The 20766-nt window shown below is 37.9% G+C and overlaps 3 protein-coding genes across 7 annotated transcripts; 2 read left to right on the top strand and 1 right to left on the bottom strand.

Annotated features, from left to right (window-relative positions):
- Nucleotides 1–55: 55 nt before the first annotated feature.
- LOC120268737 (U3 small nucleolar RNA-associated protein 25) lies at nucleotides 56–7968 on the top strand. 3 transcript variants are annotated; one of them, XM_039276025.1, is made up of 24 exons: nucleotides 56–287; nucleotides 405–522; nucleotides 775–875; nucleotides 1140–1284; nucleotides 2211–2355; nucleotides 2667–2790; nucleotides 2882–2982; nucleotides 3057–3188; nucleotides 3361–3441; nucleotides 3557–3735; nucleotides 4619–4691; nucleotides 4818–4877; nucleotides 4997–5035; nucleotides 5123–5211; nucleotides 5363–5427; nucleotides 5638–5684; nucleotides 5771–5830; nucleotides 5943–6014; nucleotides 6664–6693; nucleotides 6895–6989; nucleotides 7207–7312; nucleotides 7517–7579; nucleotides 7661–7732; nucleotides 7862–7968. In XM_039276025.1, exons 1-24 carry the CDS (start codon nucleotides 155–157, stop codon nucleotides 7934–7936), a joined length of 2205 nt encoding a protein of 734 aa, XP_039131959.1. In that variant the 5' UTR covers nucleotides 56–154; the 3' UTR covers nucleotides 7937–7968. The 3 variants fall into 3 exon arrangements, with proteins under 3 accessions (XP_039131959.1, XP_039131958.1, XP_039131957.1); XM_039276024.1 differs by having other exon boundaries at nucleotides 1104–1284; nucleotides 2700–2790; XM_039276023.1 differs by having other exon boundaries at nucleotides 1104–1284.
- A 1551-nt stretch (nucleotides 7969–9519) lies between these two features.
- Nucleotides 9520–12001, top strand: LOC120268960 (transcription factor GTE7-like). Its single transcript, XM_039276236.1, has 3 exons — nucleotides 9520–11161; nucleotides 11242–11410; nucleotides 11495–12001. Exons 1-3 carry the CDS (start codon nucleotides 9734–9736, stop codon nucleotides 11596–11598), a joined length of 1701 nt encoding a protein of 566 aa, XP_039132170.1. The 5' UTR covers nucleotides 9520–9733; the 3' UTR covers nucleotides 11599–12001.
- A 908-nt stretch (nucleotides 12002–12909) lies between these two features.
- LOC120268957 (pumilio homolog 5) lies at nucleotides 12910–20032 on the bottom strand. 3 transcript variants are annotated; one of them, XM_039276234.1, is made up of 11 exons: nucleotides 19864–20032; nucleotides 18081–18790; nucleotides 17789–17861; nucleotides 16420–17632; nucleotides 16190–16331; nucleotides 15937–16044; nucleotides 15467–15679; nucleotides 15276–15386; nucleotides 13998–14192; nucleotides 13612–13783; nucleotides 12910–13353 (listed from the first exon to the last, which is right to left on the bottom strand). In XM_039276234.1, the coding sequence occupies exons 2-11, from the start codon at nucleotides 18726–18728 to the stop codon at nucleotides 13334–13336; spliced, it is 2895 nt and encodes a 964-aa protein (XP_039132168.1). In that variant the 5' UTR covers nucleotides 18729–18790; nucleotides 19864–20032; the 3' UTR covers nucleotides 12910–13333. The 3 variants fall into 3 exon arrangements, with proteins under 3 accessions (XP_039132168.1, XP_039132169.1, XP_039132167.1); XM_039276235.1 differs by having other exon boundaries at nucleotides 16420–17620; XM_039276233.1 differs by having other exon boundaries at nucleotides 16420–17861.
- Between the last annotated feature and the right edge of the window lie 734 nt (nucleotides 20033–20766).

Raw genomic sequence — 20766 nt, 5'->3', positions numbered from 1 at the left:
GGTGAGCCCGTTTATGATCCGGAACCCATCTTCATTAAGATTTCGGGTTTCGGGTTACGGATTCTATTTATAATCCGATCCGAAATCAATCTCTCTTTCCCCCGTCTCCCCTCTCTCCCTCCAAGTTCTCAATTGAGGGAAACCCTAAACCCTGATGGCGAGAAAGGAGAGCAGAAAGAGGCCAAAAGCAACGAAGGTTGCTGAGAATGCGAAGAAGGGTTCATTCTCAGCCAAAAGACGTCGGCCTGATGATAAGATCATTGATGTCCCCATGCCAACTAGCTCAGGTTTGATTTTGCTTCAGTATTGAGTATCATTAGAGGAAAAACTTTTGCATATTTAGTTGAAACGTGTGTGGGATTTATTGATGTGAAGGTTTGTTGTTTGTTGAATTGACTTTTTAGCAAGTGATGTTTCGGAAGAAGAAATTGGCGGTGTTTATAGAGAACCGTCGATGTATGACAATTTGCTGAAGGCGTTGGGGTCTGGTAGTGACAAGCTTGCTAAATTGTACATGAGGAGGTTTGTCCATTATTATTGCTGCAAATATTTGCTTTTTCATGTTTGTTGTGTGATCAAAAAGATAATTTTTAGTTTTTAGTAACATAACTGGTATTGAGCAAGTTAAATGCACATTGCTTGTCTTTGGAATTTGGCTTGTTGGTCATGAATTTTTTTGGTCTTTGTATGAACTTGAGTTTATGCTTGCTTTATTTGTGTGTGTGTGGACATTTGAGTGTTTGGCAACTGTTATCTTTTTGTTTCTTTGGTTAGGCAAAGAGAGCAAGAAGGCTTAAGTGATGAAGAAGAAGAAGAAGATGAAGATGGGGGCTCAGACTCTGCTGGTGTTTCTGATAAAGAAGATGACCGTGAAGGTGTGGTTTATTTTCTTTTGTTTTATTTTATTCTAGGTAGTCCTGAACTTTTCCTTCATTCTATTTGATGAAAGACCTGTATGTGTTGAACTGTTAATAAATTTGTGGCCTCATTTTAGGTTTTTCAGATCAATTCACTTTTAACTTTTGGATTTGTAGTCTCTGGTGATCAATAATTGATTATTTCTCCTTCTCTTTTTTCCCCTTTTATTATTATTTTTTTTAAAGGATCTCCTGGTAAATTTAACTTCGGAAAGGCTGCAAGGTATGAAATCACAGGCACCGAGCCTGCTAATGTAGATCATGGTGAAGAAGCTGCATCCGAGGATGAAGAGGAATCTTATGATGGAGATGATGCAGATGATGATGAACATAACTGTGATTCTGCTAATAAGACAAATGATACAAGGTTTTATGATTATACGTATTTTTTTTTTTTTTAGTCTTGATTATCTCCAAAAATATCTCCAATGTAGATCACTTGTAAGTAGAGAGTTAGATGGATCAATGCCTATTAAGCATCCTGATTCTGCCCTTCTCAAATTATTGCTTGCATTGACCTTGCTAATTTGTAAAAGCTGGGGACCAAACTATAGAATTTTTGGAAAAATATTTTCTTAAGAAAATAATTTTTTTATATTATATATACTAATTTGTAAAAAACAAAGGGACAAACTATAGATTTTTCACAAATGTTTTCCTAAGAATATAATTTTTTAACTAAATATATTAATTCATAAAAAACTAGGGGGCCCAATTATAGATTTTTATAAATACTTTCCGGAAAATATAATTTTTTTTATATTATACATACTAATTTGTAAAAATCCAAGTGGCTATAGATTTTTTTTCAAATATTCTTCAAAGGATATAATTTTTTTACCATATATACTAATTAATAAAAAGCTTTTGGGCCAAAATATAGATTTTTACTTATATTTTCTTGAAAATATAATTTTCTTTATACCATATACTAATTTGTAAAAACCCAAGATGCCAAACTATAGATTTTTATAATTTTTTTAAATATAATTTTTTATGCTATATATACTAATTTGTAAAATGCTATGTGCCAAACTATAGATTTTTACAAATATTTTTCTTTTTATACAATTATACTATGTATATACTAATTTGTAAAAAGCTAGAAGGGCTAAACTATAAATTTTTATAGGTGTTTTCATAAAAACATAATTTTTTTAATACTATAGTCATTAATTTGTAAAAAGCGGGGACATGGCCCTCTTTTTCCATCCCTCTTCCCTAGTGTTATGCATGACCTTTGAGAAGGTTGTCTGGTCAATTGTGAAAATTTTGCTGATTCCCTTTGTGCAGCTCATTCCAACTTCACTTGACTCATACACTAAAAAGTGAAGAAGTTGATGACTTGACCAAAAAGAAATGGAAGTTTAAATGGGAGATGCCTGCAACTAACATACCAGTGTCAAAGTGGGTAGGAACAAGTGAACATTTTATGAAGGTATGTCTTCACCAAGCAATTTGGTACAACTTTATTTTTACTTTATGAACTTGATTATCTCTCCTTTGTTGAATTTGAGGGAAGCTTGTTCAACTTTGTTAACTAGTCATAGTTTTATTAAGGAATGCTTCTAGTAAATGTATAACTGGTAATAACCAAATTATCACGAAAGTTAGATATTTGACATAGGGAATTCAGTTAAGTTCATCAATATCTTGTGTGGTTTTTTGAGTTGTATTAAGATATGATACTTGTATTGCCTGTCATCGATTAAATTCCTGCCCCAAATTCATGATGCTTATACCCTTTAGGAGGTTAGCAGTGACTTGTGCTATGGATTGAAGGAGAAGCTGTTTAAGCACTGGCTGAACATTTTTGGAACACAAGGATCTGGTGATTTTCATTCGTCAAAGCAGAGATTATTCTTTTCCCTTTGTGAGTATTTCTTTGACATTTCAATGAAAGAAATGATGCTTTTATTTATCTGCGAACATATGTTTTACTTTGTTTTATCTTCCTACCAAAGGCAATAGCTATCAAGATATAATGCACTGCAACAAGAAGCCTTTTTATCTCAAAGGCCGGGAAGAGGATTCAAGTATTATGGATGCATATATTATGCATGCTGTATGTGCTCATCCTATCTGCACAGTTAATAACTATTTTCCTTTGTTTTTTGAGATACTGAACCTATTTTGCAGTTAAATCATATATATAGAACTAGGGATCTCGTTACTAAAAATGATGCAAAGCAGAAGAAGAATGAAGATGGTAAAAAGGAAGATATTATCTATGGTGGCAGCTTTCTTGACCATGGCTTTACCCGTGCGAAGGTGGTGATAAAAGACTCATAATTTATATTTTGAATTTCATACTGTTTTTCGGTCATTTTGTGGCTAAGAATAACGAAAAACAAACTTGGCATTAAGAAATTAAACAATCTCCATTTATTTTGTGCTTCCGTTTACATATCAAGCTCATTCGAGGAAAAATGTATTTTGACAGGTGATGTTCCTATTACCCCTTAGGAGCATAGCACTACGTGTTGTCAAAAGGCTAATCCAACTGACTCCCTCATCAGATAAAGTATGTTAAGCGTATGCAACTAGCTTCACCTTGGAGACCTTTATGTCTCAATATTTAGAGTAAATAGATACTTTGATACTCTAATTATTGGCGTCTTTATAAATTTATTTTGCAGGCTAATGTGGAGTACTTTGATCGATTTTCGGAAGAATTTGGAGCTGAAGATGCTGAGGATGATGTATCAAATAATGATGCCAGCTCCAAATCTCAAAAATCTGTAAAACCTACTGATTTCCAACTTCTTTTTGGTGGCAACCATGATGATCACTTTGTGGTTGGCATCAAATTCACAAAGTAACTATTTATAGGATTCTCACTACTGAAAACTAGTTCAGATTTTATATTTTTTGTTCTTGATACTTGGTATTCATTAGGGATAAATATATGGATCTACTGAACAGTTTTTCCATGATCTGCCTTTGTATATTCTGACCATGCACTTCATTATGACATGCACCCCGCTTTGTTGATTATTCGAAGCAATTATTTTAGAGCAATCTCATTTTGTTTTTGCTGTTTTAGAGGTGTTTGCTATAATGTAATCAAGTTCTTGATGTGGCTATATAGGACATAATTTCCCTGATGTGATATTTAAAAGCTAAGTTAGATAAAAGATCATTTAAGTGATTTCTTATGGCAGCAAATTAAACTATACTGACAGGTTTCATGACAATATTAGGCTTCTTGGTGATGGTGCTTTACATCCCTTCAATTTATTTCCATACTATACAAGAAATCATTTTATTGTATTTTGCATTATGATATGGTGTACTAGGCCCATTGGGTAAAATGGTAAATAATCATGAAATTTTGCATGTTCTCCTATCTTTTCTCTTGCTGGCATGTGGGAAAGAAACTAACTATTAAAATGTTACTAGAGAATTAAGCTTACTGATCAGAGATTATTTGCATCAATCCATCATTCTGTTGCCAACCACAGAATTTTTGGCCTGTAAAACTGGGGTAAAAGCCTACTAGCTATCTAGCATTGCATCATCGCAACCCAGACTATCTTCTTTTGTGGCTGAGTCTAACTATTACTAAATTAACCTTCGAGTGTATGAGGTTTTTCATTAATTTTCTTTTCTTTTCCTAATAGCAAATGCTCTTGTATAGTTGTATTAGAATTAGTGTTAAATTATTTTATTCATTTTGTTTGTTTGTTTTATTTTTGTAGGAAAAGTATTAAGCTGTACAGTGATTTTTATTCTTCTGACATAATCGTAGCATCTCCTCTTGGATTAGTAACTGTAAGTTTTTCACATGTGCCATCTGCTTCCTAAATTTGTGTACTTCTCTACTTATTTACATGCATTTCTTCAAAGTTGCTTGCACCTGTTTGATTGTCTGCATGTCTTGTTGTTATTTCCTGTCAGAAAATTGGGGAGGCAGAGATTGACAAGGATAAGGATGTTGATTACCTATCCTCAATAGAGGTATATAGCTATGTCTATCATTTCAGAATTTACGTGTCCTCAGCTTCTTCATGACCTGCATGTTCTTCTTCTCTTTTGAAATAATTAATAGTCTTAATTTAAGTGGTAATTTGAACCAGGTCCTTATTGTTGATCACGCAGATGTTATAGCAATGCAGGTAAGGATTTTGACTTCAAACACAAGATTTTCCTTCTGCTTTGTAATGATGAATACCATCTATTTATGCTTGCTGTGGAACTTGCAGAACTGGTCTCATGTGAATACTGTTGTTGAACAATTGAACTGCACACCATCTAAGCAGCATGGCACCGACATCATGCGCATTAGACCATGGTAGGTTCCAAATTATGTATATTATACCTTCCACCATTTTGACTGAGCAAACATTTTTCTTGTTATCTACCTGTGTGGCTTGAAGATGTAATGGTTCTTCAATGATGCTCAATCAATGCATTTTATTCTTCTGTTTATGCTTCTTAATTAGGTATCTGGATGGCCAGGCACGCTTTTATCGGCAAACGATACTCTTAAGCTCATTTCTTAATCCAGGTATGGAACTAACGTTTAATTACTATTGATGTTGGAAGTATTTGTAAACTGTTAACTATCTATATATTCAGAGAGCTACTTGGCTGCACAGGGACATGTGTTTTACCCTCTAAAGCTGGCAGTTTATTTGTTGTATATGGTGTATGACAAATTTCTATAATTTTTTTTTTATTTCCTAGCACTCTGACCTCTCTGCTTTCTACTTTGTAGAAATGAATGCATTATTCAACCGACTTTGTGTTAATTATGAAGGGAAGGTTTGTTTATCTGTAAAACTTTGTCATACCCAATTTTGTTTTTCATATGATTTTACGCTGACAAGAGCTGTTGCTTTGTTTTTAAGGTCAAGCTGTTAACCGAGCATAAAGGTGTTCTACCTAAAGTTTTGCTTCAAGTAAGGCAGGTAGTGAAAACTATTTTTGCTCATCCACATCTAGAGCACGGATCAAACTTGTGTATTGTTGTGATATGAATTGTTGTGTAGATGTTTGTCTTTTGACTCTGCAATTACTCAGGTGTATGAACAATTTGATGCTCCTTCAATTGCTGAAGTTGATGATGCCCGTCTAGATTACTTCACTAAAAGGGTTAGTCTTACAACTTTTCACCCATACTATTAAAATGTGCTGAGAAACGCGATTGTTATGTGTATGAATACATTTTATGTAGCACTGTGGTTGAAATTTGAAAAACATGAATGCGAGTCTGAAAGTACTCCAGTAGGGCAGATCTTAAAGTTATATGCACAGGATGATTAGGAAGAGTTGTGGGAAGGTTAGTGAATAATATTTAGTATGGCGAGTCTTATATTTCATTTTTTTACCTGAGCAATTATTCCTTTTGACATTGAAGTGTAATTAAAGAAGGACCCATAAATAGAACACAGGGGGCCTCAACTGCCTTACAAAAAAATTTCTACAAGCCTTGATATGACTGCCCAACTTGTGTAATCCCATATTATAAATTATGCGAATTTATGTTCTTGCATGCTGGCACTTTCACATAATATAGTCTTAGTATGATTGCTCATGATTTATGCTTTCGTTAATGTAATATTTCATACTATACTCTTACTATATAGACTATAGAGGTGGGTAATATGAAGAATTTTATGTTGATTGCTCCCTGACTTTATTATTGTGGATTGTGACTTATATATATTTCTGGTTTGTTAAACACCGGTTCTTATTTTGTCCTGGTCAACTGATGCCTGATAGAGTTGATTGTGTTGTGCAGGTGTTCCCTAAGATAAAAGATTCACTTGAGGTATGACATTCTTTTGTGTGGATGTGTATAATATTGCCACTATTTATGAATTTTATTTTTTGTATCATCCTTCTCCTTATCTATTCTTTGTTCAATTAAATCCCAAATTGGTTTAGATGGCTAGGTATATATTATTTACATGTTTCCATTTATGTGCACTATACTCTATAGGTATGTAATGCCTTAAATATGTTTACACAGGGTGGAACTATGCTGTTTATAAGTTCCTATTTTGAATTCGTCAGGATACGAAATTTCTTGAAGTCTCAGAATGCTTCTTTCTGTTTGCTTGGAGAGTAAGACAACACTCTGACTCCTTTTTATCATGAAAGTTAATTGCTCAACTTTAAACTAGACAACTTTGCCAGCATTTTGTGATTGAAATACCTTCTTTTCTTTGTTATTTTTGTTGACATACAGACACAACTCTTCGCAGTTGTAAATTTTGCAATAAAACTTCACATGTCAACAGAACTGCTCAATATTTCAGTCTCGTGTTAATCCATTGTGTAGGTACACAAAGCCCAGTGATATATCTCGTGCAAGGGTTTGGTTTTTCGAGGGCAAGAGAAAGATCATGCTCTATACTGAGAGAGCTCATTTCTATCACAGATACAAGGTTTGTGTTCATGTCTGATTTCTTGTTAGCAAGGATATTGTTGCCACCTTGCAAAGCAATAAACCATAACTCTGTAGCCTGTCTTGTTTCATGTGAACTTAGAGAAATCCTTCTATTCATTCATGTCCTTAAAATTTGTGATTTGTATTCTATGATGTTTAGCTTTACAGTCTTCTAACAAATGCCGACTCCACCTTGTTGCAGATTCGTGGAGTACAGAATCTAATTGTTTACTCTCTTCCAGAGAGAAAGGAATTCTACCCTGAGGTAACAACGGTCAACATTAACCTCTAAAGTCTTCGTCTATCCTTCCAAGTATATGATTTTCGTTGTGATGTCTGTATTCAGATTATTAACATGCTTGAAGCCTCGAAAAACATTGCTTGCAGTGTGCTTTTCTCACGGTTTGATCATCTTAGAGTAAGTCTATACCTCTCTTCTTTATTAGTAAAAGAATCTTATTTTTCTTTATTATGCTACAGTTTTCTCCTAACTACTACTCTTATAATAGAAAATGAAAACTACTTTATTTTTTTCATAATATTTCAGCTGGAGAGAATTGTAGGAACTCATGCAACAAAAAGGATGCTCTCCTCCGACAAAGATATGTTTGTTTTCTGCTGAAAAATTAAATTTTGAAAAAAAAAACACACTTACTAGACAAACACCTGTCATTTATCAATCAATTACACTGTAATGTATGCTTACTTTTCTCTATATTTATGTTCCAATTTTGATGAATTAATTAGTTTGATTTGAAAAGCAAATTCCAAATAGAGTTGATACTTGTGATTCTGTGAATCAGGGCTGTTACTTGGCCCCACACTTTGGTGATGTTGGCTGTGTTGCTGCTCAGCTTTTCACATGGAATGCCTCCTCTTATGTCACATTAACATCATGCCATCACATATTATATATATATATATATATATATATATGCATGCACAAGCACAACATTTATATATATATATATTTTCTTCTCCAATTAGATGTAATTCCATGTCATTGTTTTTGGATTCTCTGATAAGATCTATACGTGATAGGTGGAATGGCTTGTTAGATGGAACATATTACATGTTAAGAGTTATACTCAAAAGAGTTATTGTCAAATCAATTAATTGGTCTGGTTGTTGGAATTTATAATCTCATTCTCAACAACTGATGTGTTTATTTTCATTTAAAATAATAATAATTTATTAAAAAAAAGCCCTTTTAGTTGGATCCCAAAAAAACTGAAAAACAAATTTAACGTTCGGTGAATTCTTTTTTAGGTGAAAGTAAAAAACGTACTCTCGGATGCCTCGAGATCATCAACACAAACATCTCATGGAGGCGCATCATTAGCATCCAACGCCGTCGGGTAAACTCACCTATCTCGGTAACCTCACCGTCAAACACATTTGTTCCCTTTTTGAACTTCCCCAGATCCCAAAAACAAAAAATTTGGCGGGAAAAATTATAAGATTCAGTACCCCGCTCCTATGTGGACCCAAACAGTGAACCCCCGAAAACGACCATCTTCTCGCCTGCTTATCATGTCATAAGAACTATAGATAGTTTATAAATATATATATATATGTATATTGTCCACATTTTTATAGATAGTTTATAAATGCCCGCATCCCCATGCCACTGTAACTGGATTGACAGAGATGTACATACCACTTATTGCAACAAATAATTTATTAATATTTATGCATTTATTTTAGTTTTTCTTTAGTTTTAATATTGTCCAGTCCAGTGGAACGTTCCCAACCCACAGGGCAGGGCCCCACATTCTGGGTCCCTTTTCTCGGTCCAGATAAAAGCTTGAATGAAATGGTCCGTTTTTAGTGGGACCTCGTCTTGCTAGTGCCACGTAGACAATGTCGGGTTTCATGTCGGTTTTACGGGCTTTTTGGGATAATTGGATGGGGGGCGGGAAACGCACGGGTCAAGCGGCCCAAATTCACGCGAAACCCAAACGAAAAGGAAAAGCTCCCCGAATGCGGTCCCCACTCCGATGCTTGACACGTGTACATCAGAGGTCGGCATCGCCGTCCGTGACAGATTGGATGGGCAGATCCTTTGGGGCAGGAAGAAACCTTGACCACCGTCAGATCAATATCTGAGATTGAATCAACGGTCAGGATCTTGCCCGTTAAAAGCACGGGCAGATCTGGTTGCCTTTAAGAACCGGCCTTCCCCTGCCATTCAAGCTCGCCCAAATCGAGGGTTTCTCTCATCTCTCTCTTTCTCTTTCTAGGTTTCCGATCGCTGGTGCTCTATCGCGGCCGTCTCCTCCCTCTTTCTCCGATAGCCGGCGGCGTCCTCAGCTTGGATCAGTCCGGTGAGCTGTTGTGGTGTTTCTATGTTACCCAGCGTTGTTGGAAACCCTAGATCGGATGAGATGGCCGGATTGCTGCGGATCTGAGGACTGGGATGGCGTCGGCGCTGCTGGCGAGTCGGAATGAGCCGTACTGGGGGGAGACGAAAGTGTACATGAGGAAAAACCCTAACCCTAACCCTAACCCTAGCATCCATAACCATTACAACAACCCTGGTTTTTTGCTCGACGGTGGGCATGAGAACCACCATCAGACTCGGCAGATGGAGCCGGATGAGATCGCTGCTGGAGCAGCCTCTGTCTCTGATGACTCGTCATCGCTGAGCCGGCGCCCTGCCGGCCCTGGCCGGAATCGAGACTCTTCTGTTGGTCATATCTCCTTCAACCTAGCAAGCTACTCCAGAAGAGAGTTAAGGGAGCTGAAAAGAAGGCTCGTCTCGGAGCTCGAGCGGGTCCGGAGCGTCGCTAGCCGGATCGACGCTTCGGCTAGGTCTGGCGGATACCATACGCGGGAACCCATATCGGGATCGGATTCCAAGAAGGCGAAGAAGCCAGCTCCTGGATCGGAGGCGGAGAAGCTCTTGTCGGGCATGATGAAGAAGTGCGGCCAGATCCTGAGCAAGTTGATGAAGCACAAGGGCGCCATCTGGTTCAATACCCCCGTCGATGTGGTGGGGATGGGCCTCCACGACTATCATCAGATCATTAAGAACCCCATGGATCTCGGCACTGTGAAGACAAAGCTTAACAAGGGCATGTACCAAGGCCCGCCAGAGTTTGCGGCTGATTTAAAGCTGACCTTTGAGAACGCCCTTCTCTATAACCCGGAAGGGCATGAAGTGCATCGTGTTGCTTCTCAGCTTCTGAAGATCTTTGAGGGGCTTTATTACCCTTCTTATGAAAAGTATGAGAAGCAATGGAATGCTATTTGCAGGGTAGAAGAGGAAGAGGAGCTGAAGAGAGGAATTGGGAATTCCTGGTCTCCAGTGACAGATTACACAAGGAGAGCCGAGCCTATCACTTCAGCAGCGCCCCCTCCGCCAAATCCAGCCCCCATAGCCCCTGCTTATGGCAAGCAATTGCAGCAGCCACCGCCCCTGCAGCAACAGCAGCAGCAGCAACAGCAGCAGCAGCAACAGCAACAAATGGGCGGACTGGGGAGGGTTAGCACGGTGAAGCAACCTAAACCCAAGGCGAAGGACCCCAATAAGAGGGCGATGACGCTGGACGAGAAGCAGAAGCTGAGCCTTGGTCTACAGAGCTTGCCAGATGAGAAGATGGAGCATGTGATCCAGATTGTGAGAAGGCGGAACGGGGACCCAATGCAGCATGGGGATGAGATTTTACTTGATTTTGAAACAATGGATAATGAGACTCTTTGGGAATTGGATCGGTTCGTTGGCAATTGCAAGAAGATGATGAGCAAGATGAGAAGGCTCGAGGCCTTGGCGGGAGCAAATGCTACGGCAGCTGGTGGAGCTTCCACTGCACCGGCCTCCGCGCATGCGGATGATGGTGATAAGGTAATTGACAATTCAGCTGTTGTGTCTCATCAATGTTAATAATACTAACAGCACTAACCAATAATGCTTGGATTGAACAGTCACCAACGGCAGCCAAGAGGAGCAAGAAAGGAGAGACTGGTGATGAGGATGTGGACATTGGTGATGAGATGCCATCCCTGCATTACCCATCAGTGGAGATTGAGAAAGATACAGGCAATGCCAGTAGCTCGAGTAGTTCTGGCAGTGATTCGTCCTCTTCTTCTAGTGGTATGCATACAAATTTGGTGTTTTTTTAAAAGCAAGATGCGGCCTTTTGATACTGAGCTTTTTGTTTTGTTGATGATATATAAGACTCGGATTCAGGGAGCTCGTCCGATAGTGATTCTGGAGGGGGAGAAGATGAGGCGCAGTCTCCAGGAGGAGCAGCACCAGACTCCAGGCCATCTCTCCCGTAAAGCGTGCAGGTTGTGTTGCGTTTGTTTCCATTCACGGTTGGGGCTCTGCTCTAGGATTTTAGAATTATGATTTTTTTTTTCTTTTTTCTTTTTTGGGTTTTTTGTTTTGTTAGTAAGGAGGGGTGGTTGGGGGTAATGAAAATGTGATTTTTAGAGAATGGTAGCGGTAGCTTCTTTCTAAGCAGAGATCAAGCGAGAGTGAGAGTAGTAGTAGTAGTAGTGGTAGATAGAGAGTAGAAGAGTGATAGGAGAAGGGATTGGGTGACTAATGCTACACAGGAGGAGTTTGCTTTGTATTATATATGTAAAAAGTGGGAAAAGGAGAAGAGAAAAAAAGGTTTTTTTTTTTTTTAATTTTCTTTAAAGAAGCGAAACATCTATGAGCTTTTGTTCTCTTTCTTCATTATGATGTTTTGATCATTCTGTGTGTGTGTGTGTGTGTTGACTTGAGTTAAATCGAGTGAATAGTAGTGAAAGGTGGGAGGGATCAAAATTCAAAAGAGGGTGGTTTGTTTGTTTTAGCAGTAATATAAGTGTGTAGAGTATATAGTAGGAAAAGAGGCAAATGGTCCTCTGTTGATTGTTGTTTCTCTATTCATATCATTCATTTTGTTGCTCTTCTCTTCTGTATATATAACACACTCCTTCAATGGCTCTTCTTTATCATCCCCTTTTTTTTTTGGTTTGACTGACTGATTGATTTGTCAAAAAGCAATTAATCTTGTTCTTGTCCCCTCCTTTTAGCCTTTCCTTTTTCTTGCTTATGCTCTTGTAATCTTGTTTGTCCACATGGCCCCAAGTCTGTCCTTTTGTTTTCATAGATCATTGGTTGTGTCATTTGGTGCCCCCACCTATATTAAGTATTTTATTGTTATTATTGTTATCACTTCCCCTTCTTTCATCAACGGTCAATATCCTTTAGCAAAACACTAGACTGAACAATTTATTATATTATTTTTCAAATTGTGATGAGTCTTCTTAAGATCCATATATTGTCCAATAAATTGATGATGGTTTTACTGAATCCCCTGTGACACTCTGCTCTACTTGATATCAAGTCAAAAGTAACAAACATGATGATAGAACTTGTTAGTTATACAATCCACAGTGAAACAAACTTGAGAGATCTTCAGCAGATACCTTAAGTAAAAACGATAAAATGTAAAATAAAAAAACAACCGCATCAGCATCAAACAAAGAACTCAAATTGATACTGCTGCTCTAATTCACAAGCACAACCAACATCACATCCAACACTAAAACGACTAGCTCATTGTGCTACTGATGATGATACTGTTGCTGCTATTGACATTTCCTTGCAACACCAAGCGCCATGAATATTCATAAAATAAATAAGCGTCGACTCCCAATTTGCACCTAACAAATTCAGATATGCTATACGTATATAATATATATATATATATATGTTGTTATGATCACTGCTCAACACAATATATATATATATATATATAAAATATGATTTAATAATATATATCAGCAGCACATATGATGGAAACAAACACATTTATCTTTATCTACGATGATATACAGTTATAATAAACTAGGACCTAAACAAAAGAAGCCCTGCTGTGCAACTGAGAACATCTATCATATATAGCCAAGGGCTTCCATGAATTTTTGACTCTTCATTGTCATCACCAGCATGTTTTCAATTCAATGTGTGCCATGTTAACTAACTAACACACCAGCCATCAGCAACCATTGCTTGTCGTTTTCACATCTCCTGATGACCTTCTGCACATAGGAAAGGAATATATATCTTCATAAGAGAGTGACAGTATCACATCATTTGACTAATAATGTGACAAAATTGTAATAATTGTTCAATCTAAAGAGTGTAAACATTTAGATGTATGCATAGAAGAAATGATAAAAGCATTTATAGTACTATATATTGCATTGCCATCCATCTAAATGAAAATAGATTTTTAAGCATAACAAAGAGAATTCAGTATATGGTTAGCTTCAAATTAAATCTAGATTTCCAGATACCTTCATCGGACAGCTGTTCAACGCGAACAACTATATGTTTCCCATAGGTGTACTTCTTCAAAGCTGGCAGATGAATTCTGATGCGCTCAAGTATACTTTCTCGCTGTTTATCAGAGCACGTTTCAAGAATTTTCTGAACCACATAGTTTGCAAACTGGTCCTTCATCATTGTCTAAGAGAAAAGGCAAAAGATGGTAAATTTGATTAAAAAACATAATACGGAAAAAGCATGAAATCAAATTAGAACAAGCTCTAGACCTATTGCATGAAGTAATGCAATCAGACAAGGGTGGGGGATTGTCTAACATTATATACAGATTAAAAAAACCCCTCCAATACAAATAAAATGGAAGGAAAAAGAAAGGAATAAAAAGAATTTAGCTTACCAGTAAATTATCATTTCCTTCTGTTTGCCCCACAATTTCCTCAATCAGAAGCTCTTTTTCTGTAGCATTACCATATTCCAAACATTTTTCAATTACATTAGATGCAAATTTATGTTGACTCATTTGAACAACTTGCCCAGCCAATTTGTTAATGATTAGGCTCCTTTCATGGGGCTTTCCCTTCTCTAAAACATGCTGCAAGGATTTTGATTGTCAGACTCCATGGTCCCATATAAGGAACAAAAAATTATTTGCTTAATTAGATATAAACAATAAGACGTGACAAGTTCAAATGTGAACCAAATAAATACATTAATAAAACTTGCAACTTCCTAATTTATTTCAAAGAGCATTTACAGCAGTTATTTAACTCTTCAAAAAATAAGTGTATTATCCATCAAATCTACCTGAGCTCGTAGAACTGAACCCACAAAGATTGTCCTAAATCAAGTATAACTTTTAACTCTATTCTCAATAATGTCCTATTTCTATTGCCTACTCAATCTATAAGCACCTTGAACTTCCACAGCGATCTACTTCCATGAGTTAGTCTATGTAAGTATGACCTTGAACTTCTATCTCCACAACAACCTACTTCTATCATCTACTCAAGTACCAGCTCCATAGTCCACCACAAAAATACATCATGTTAAATCGAGCATATATCAAAAAGCATATGATTGAATGCACATGACATGAGCAGATCATAATTTTTATAACATTAATTTCTGGAAGATTGGAACTTTATAACAATTGGAGGTGAACAGGCGGTCTTCTGTATCTAAAATAGTACATTACATATATGTTAGAAATCTTTAGTTTTTCTAGTTAAAGTTGACTAATGTGTGACTCATGAGGGTTTAGCACAAAAGGGGCAATGCCCTTGATACATCCATCCAAAGAACAACAAGCACATCCCTCTGAAGTACAGGATGGATTGTATCCACCTAAACCAATGCATGCATAGAAATAAATAAAATAGTGAATAGTTGATGCAAAAACAATAATTATAAAAATCAAACAGTTAATATAGCTGCACAAAGAAAATATAACTGCTAGACAGGTCTAGTTGAGGTAATCATATCAAAGACATTGTCAAACTTTAATAACCAGCATATAGTACAGTACCATGATGCCAAAATCATAAAGTGATAAAAAAAAACATCAATTATAATTGCCAGCAGAATAAAAAATGACAAATGAGTAAATCAAACTTAATCACAAACGGGGAGAGTATAGGAACAGTGTAGTAATGAGACAAGTAGGAAAGAGAGTCACCTGGGTAACATAATTGCCATACTGATCTTGGGCAAGAAGAAATGCGGATTGCAATATCTCATCAATAATGCATTGGCTTTGCATCTCATCTGTACAATGCTCCAGCACCCTCTACATTAATCACCAAAACCCAATCAGCTTCAGGGCATGGCAGGAAAACATGACAAGCCATCAGTCATACTTTGGTTTACCTGAATAACCCGACATCCATATGGATGTGTTGAAAGGGTTGCAACCTGACCACGAAAAGCAGAGATGATGAAACCAATTCTTTCTGTTGGTACACACTCAATGCACTTCTGGATTACATGGTTTCCATTCTGATCACGCACACATTGCATAACATGCCCATCAAGTTCTAGGACAAGACTTGTTTTTTGATCAAGCTCAATAACCTCGAGTGCCTGGATAATCAATATAGGAAAAAATACCATCAGTATAAAAGCATTACATTGGTGACTATCAATTTATGTGTCTCTCCTAACACAATAAAAAATTATTTTGCTTATGTTTATAAAGGCTTTAATAAATTTAAACAATTAAAATTAAACACACGCTTTTTAAATTCCCACTCTAAATTGTATATCGAGAACATACTAAGTATATCAGCAGATCTTATTTAATACTGAAAGCAAGGCTACTAGTTAGAAAGTGATAGAACCTTCTGAATCACACGGCACCCATACATCTGAAGACTTAGTGGCAAGACATGGCCTGCAAGTTGATTCGCGAGTTGCTTCCTCTGCTCGGGGCTTCCATGCTCAAAAAACTAGTGAAACAAGAAAATTTTTTAAAATAATACATAAGAACAGTTCTCGTATACATGGAATCCAAAAACAAATCGATATTGTAAGATGTTAGATTTCAAAATTTTAACTGATAAAAAAAATAAAGATCATCAGACATTTCCCCACCTTCTGTATAACGTAATTCCCAAATACATCAGTCATTAATGTAGAGGCATGGGGAAGAACTTCTTCAAATACAGACGCCTTCTCTTCAGCACTGCAGGTCTCTAACTTCTGCTGAATAAATCTACTCCCATGTTGGTCAGAACTGAGAACAAGAAGGTAGGATAAATTACTTTTTGAATCATATCACCTAGTGGGTGGGAATCCAAAAAGATGAGCTTAAGCAGACTTGCCTGAACTCAACAATCCGTCCAGCAATTTCAGATAACTCAAATCTACGGCCTTTACTAGACTTCAACTCTTCAAGGAAAGTGGGTGATTTTATATCCTCTACCCGCTCACGTCCCCTTTGTCCAGGCCAACCAGCAGAATTAGCAGCATTTCTTCCTGGACTGAAAGGCAACCTCATGGTCTCATTTCTTCTTCCTGAAAAGCCAGCCCCATGAACTGGTGATCCCTGATAGACCGGACTGGCAAGAGGAGATGTTGGATATTGCATGAATACACCCATGTTTGGAGGGCTTCCATAGATAGTTGGACTTCCAGGACCCCCTTTTCTAGGATTTGGATTATTGGCACCTGTTCTAATGAGTTGAGGTCTCTGATCAGATGAATATGAAGCGGGCATCAGCCCTTTCTGTGGATCGTAAGTATCAGGCATGCCTCCAACAGGAGTTCCCCTTGAGGCTATAGCATCATATTGATTTGCACCAGAATATGCTTCCACAGGTGAAGGCTGAAAGTAAGACATATACACAGGATCAGGGAAAGAAGGCTGCATCGCCATCCCAAGTTGCCCATAGAACTTGTAAAATTGCTGCAGATCAACCCCAGGAGGAAGGTTCCCACCAGTGGCAACTCCAGAAATTCTAGGGCTGAAGTTTGGGCTAGAAGGATTATCTACAGGTAAGGGAATAGCATTATGAGTATAGCCAGTTATGAATGGTTGCATGATGGGGGCAGTTAAAGCATATCCACCGACGTTGTACTGAGGAGGGAACAAGCTAGATGGCTGCAGGTTAGAGTAGTATGGTCCTCCATAAGCAGCAGCAGTTGCATACAAGGGAGGAGTAAGGCCAGTAGACTGAATCACAGGTTGTGCTTCAACTGAAGCTAACTTTGTCTGGCCATGAAGGATGGGATCAACAAGATTCTGGGAACGGCGCGTTCCTGCCATCTGAGATTGACCAACCTGCCCTTGAGATGGAGGGGCTCGAGGATGTGAGACATTTTGCTGAGGATGTTGCCGGGTGTTATGACCTCTATGCCCATCATTTGACATCCTTAAATTTTTCATGTCCGACTCGAGGCTCCCAATATCAGGCTCAGGGACACTTACTACTAGACCACCATTGTCAAGATTTACATTTCCACTCTTCAATTCACCCTTTAAGGAAGAGGGCGGACTTGCACCACTATGACCAGATGATACACCTGCTATTGATGCTGCAGAATTATCAGTATTAGAAATGGAATCAACTGAGAGCGAACCTGGAATAGCTGTTCTTGCATGACTACCAAAGGCAATTTTCCGTTCTGCTATCTTAGCCATTTTAATAGAAGAATCATGTAAAGAGTTGGAAGTGGTATCTGAATCAGCACCTTCTGCAGGACCATGGTTTGTAGGTCGAGACTGGTTATGATAAACAGGCGATGGAGTTCGAGGAAAATCTTCCTAAAAAATTATAAAAGAAGAAGACATTGTAAGAAACGTATATTGCAATTGGTTTTACGAGAAAAACCATGAGAGAAGAGGGTTTTATCTGATTATATTATCATTCACATAAGCACTTTGCAATGCAGTGCATTGTAGAAAGATGTAGAAATCAATATATCTGTTAACTTAATTTGGTTACAATAACTAGCCAGAAACAGTACTACTACCATCCAGTACCTGAATCAGATCCACCAGACTTTTGTGACGACCTTTTGATGGAGATGCGAACCGTGCTGATGCAAATCCTGAATTCCTGTCTGTGCGATCACTAGGTTCTTGCTTAGGTGAGCTATCATCCTCAGGTTCCTCCTTATGGGTAGAGAGAGCTGGGCGTGAGACAAACAATGGCCCCTTGTTGTTGTCGTCAAAGGAGAGTGTTCTCCAATTTTCCCCATATCCACCAATGTGGTGAACCAACCGTCGAGTTTCTGGTGAAATAAGAGGAGGAGGAAGCCTTGGATTAAGATTCACATTCGAACTGTAGTATGCAAGGTAAGCTGGATCAGCAATGAGTTGTTCTTCAGACTCGAAGCTTTCAACTACATTGCTCAAGTTTTCCAAGCTCTGATCAGAACCAGCACTCTGTTGGCTGATTAGATTTCTCAGCGATGCTAAAGACCCATCCACACTAGGTGGTGCACTTCCACTACGACTTGGAACACTAAATTTCTTGCCACCTTGGAACCTGTCCCCGTTTAAAAGTAACCCCAGCTCCTGGGCTGCCATATTACTTGTAGATGTAGGAAAATTTGAAGAATCCTTGTTCATGGGCCAGTTAGTACTTCCACTGCTTCCTATTAACCTCACGGGGCTCTCTGTTGCCATTTAGTCTCAAAAATATTATTCAGTCAGTGATCTCGGGCAACATCAGCTACTCATACAATTTTCTGAAACCAAAACAAATATGTTATTGATTCTCCATAAGCCAAAAAAATAAAAAATGAAAGTCTAATAGTTGTTAACATATAATGAGGACGCAATTGCAGAGTCTTATGGATGAAGGCAAGCAGATATAATTAATTAAACATAAGAGAAGCACATGAAATTTTGCACAGGAAAAACAGTAAGAGATAGTCAATGACATGGTACGTGCGTAAAGAATATGCATCAATTATCTACTTGAAAGATCACCAAACCAAGCATTGCCATTATCTACTCTCAGGAAGTCCACTGTAATAAATAATAAAAACTGTTCAAAAATCAGGGAGGGAGAGAATATCATGCTTCACTGATCAAATGATGAAAATGAGAAATATTCCAATTCCAACAGCATTAAAAGAATACACATAAAAAGTATTAGATTTGCCAGCATGGGCACCACAGAGAAACATTGAAAAATAAAAAGAAAAAATAATCCTAAACCATTGAAAGTACACTTCAACAGTGAGTGTACAAGTTCCCTCTTTGATGAACTAGTGCCCAAGCAGTGAACAAAAGGAAGTGGAACAATATCTAAGAGAAACGTTTAGAACTTCATGGTCAAGCAGCACAGCACTCATAAACATCAAGAATATCAAGAATAGCTCAAATTATCAGAGCTATACTCAACTCATGGTTAAACAGATCCTCATCAAACTCAAAAAACAATCTAACAAAAAATCACAGCTTTCACTAGCAAAAACACAAGAACAACAGTGCACAAATTCCAGAGAAACAAAGTTATCAAAAACTAAATTTCCATGCCAGCGGAACATAAAACCCCAAAAAAGACTAATCCTTCCCACACAAAAACAAGAAATGATGACGAAAAGACAAATTCCAACACCCCTCACAAATCAAAACCCCGAAATAAACCCTAAACCCCGCATTCACATCCATTTCAACCAAAAAAAAAAAAAACAAAGACAACAATCAAAATCCAAATAGTTCAATCATACCCTCAAACCCTAATCCAAATTTCAGACATTAAAAGAAAACATCAAGAAAAATAAAACAACAAACAAACAGTAGAAAACCTCACCTCTACGACTCCCAAAGAAACCCTAGCTCCCCCCAAATCCACCTCCAAAAGTCCACAAAAAACCTCTTCGCTTCCCAATTGCACAGAAGAGAGAGAAATCACGAAGCTTTCCCCTCCTTCGCCCTCTTTGTCTTTCTCTGCTGGGAAACCCCCAAATTGGCTTCTAAAACCCTCAATTACGGGCTTTTGGAAATTTCTCCCGAATATTTTATCCCTTTTTCTTTAATTTTTGCCCCTACGAAATTCCCATATTAACCCCTATATCATCCCTCTACTTCTCCGTCCCCGAGACACAACCCTCCTCCGTTCCAACGAAAACGGCGTTATCAATCTTCCATCCATCCTGACCGTCAAATAAACTCTTTGAGATTGACACCACAAACACAACCTTCAATCTCACCGTCCATGATATCCGTGACAGAAACAGATAACGGAGTCCTCGAGCTCGATCCTGACCGCCCATTCGGTGGGCCCCGATAACACACTGTTTCGACGGCATAGATTCTCCGGCATTCATAACTTCCAAACTTGGCTGGTGGCATAACCGCAATTCCGGCAAAATATAGGGCGTAATTCAAGCAAGGTGTCAATACCTAATTCCGGACACTGCAGCGCGGGCGAATTCTTTATTGCTAATAAATAAAGACGGAAGTAACTATAAAGACTTATTTACCCTTGCTTTTGTGACCAAATAACTGCTAAGACACTTCAAATGACGGTAATACCCCCCGAGTTGGCGTGCATTAATAAAAAAACGTAAAGGGTGAGGAAGAGATAACAGCCGTTGGATGAGCGGACGGGATTCGATTCCCATGACTCATCACCATCGTCAACGATGGAGATTAAATTAAGATTAAAGGTTGGCTTATGTGTGGGGCCCAGATAACGTAAAGAACCGCTAGG

Source organism: Dioscorea cayenensis, chromosome 9, assembly GCF_009730915.1.
Source record: "Dioscorea cayenensis subsp. rotundata cultivar TDr96_F1 chromosome 9, TDr96_F1_v2_PseudoChromosome.rev07_lg8_w22 25.fasta, whole genome shotgun sequence".
NCBI lineage: Eukaryota > Viridiplantae > Streptophyta > Magnoliopsida > Dioscoreales > Dioscoreaceae > Dioscorea > Dioscorea cayenensis.
Note: the sequence above shows the minus strand (reverse complement) of the source record. Positions and strands in the feature narration are given on the sequence as shown.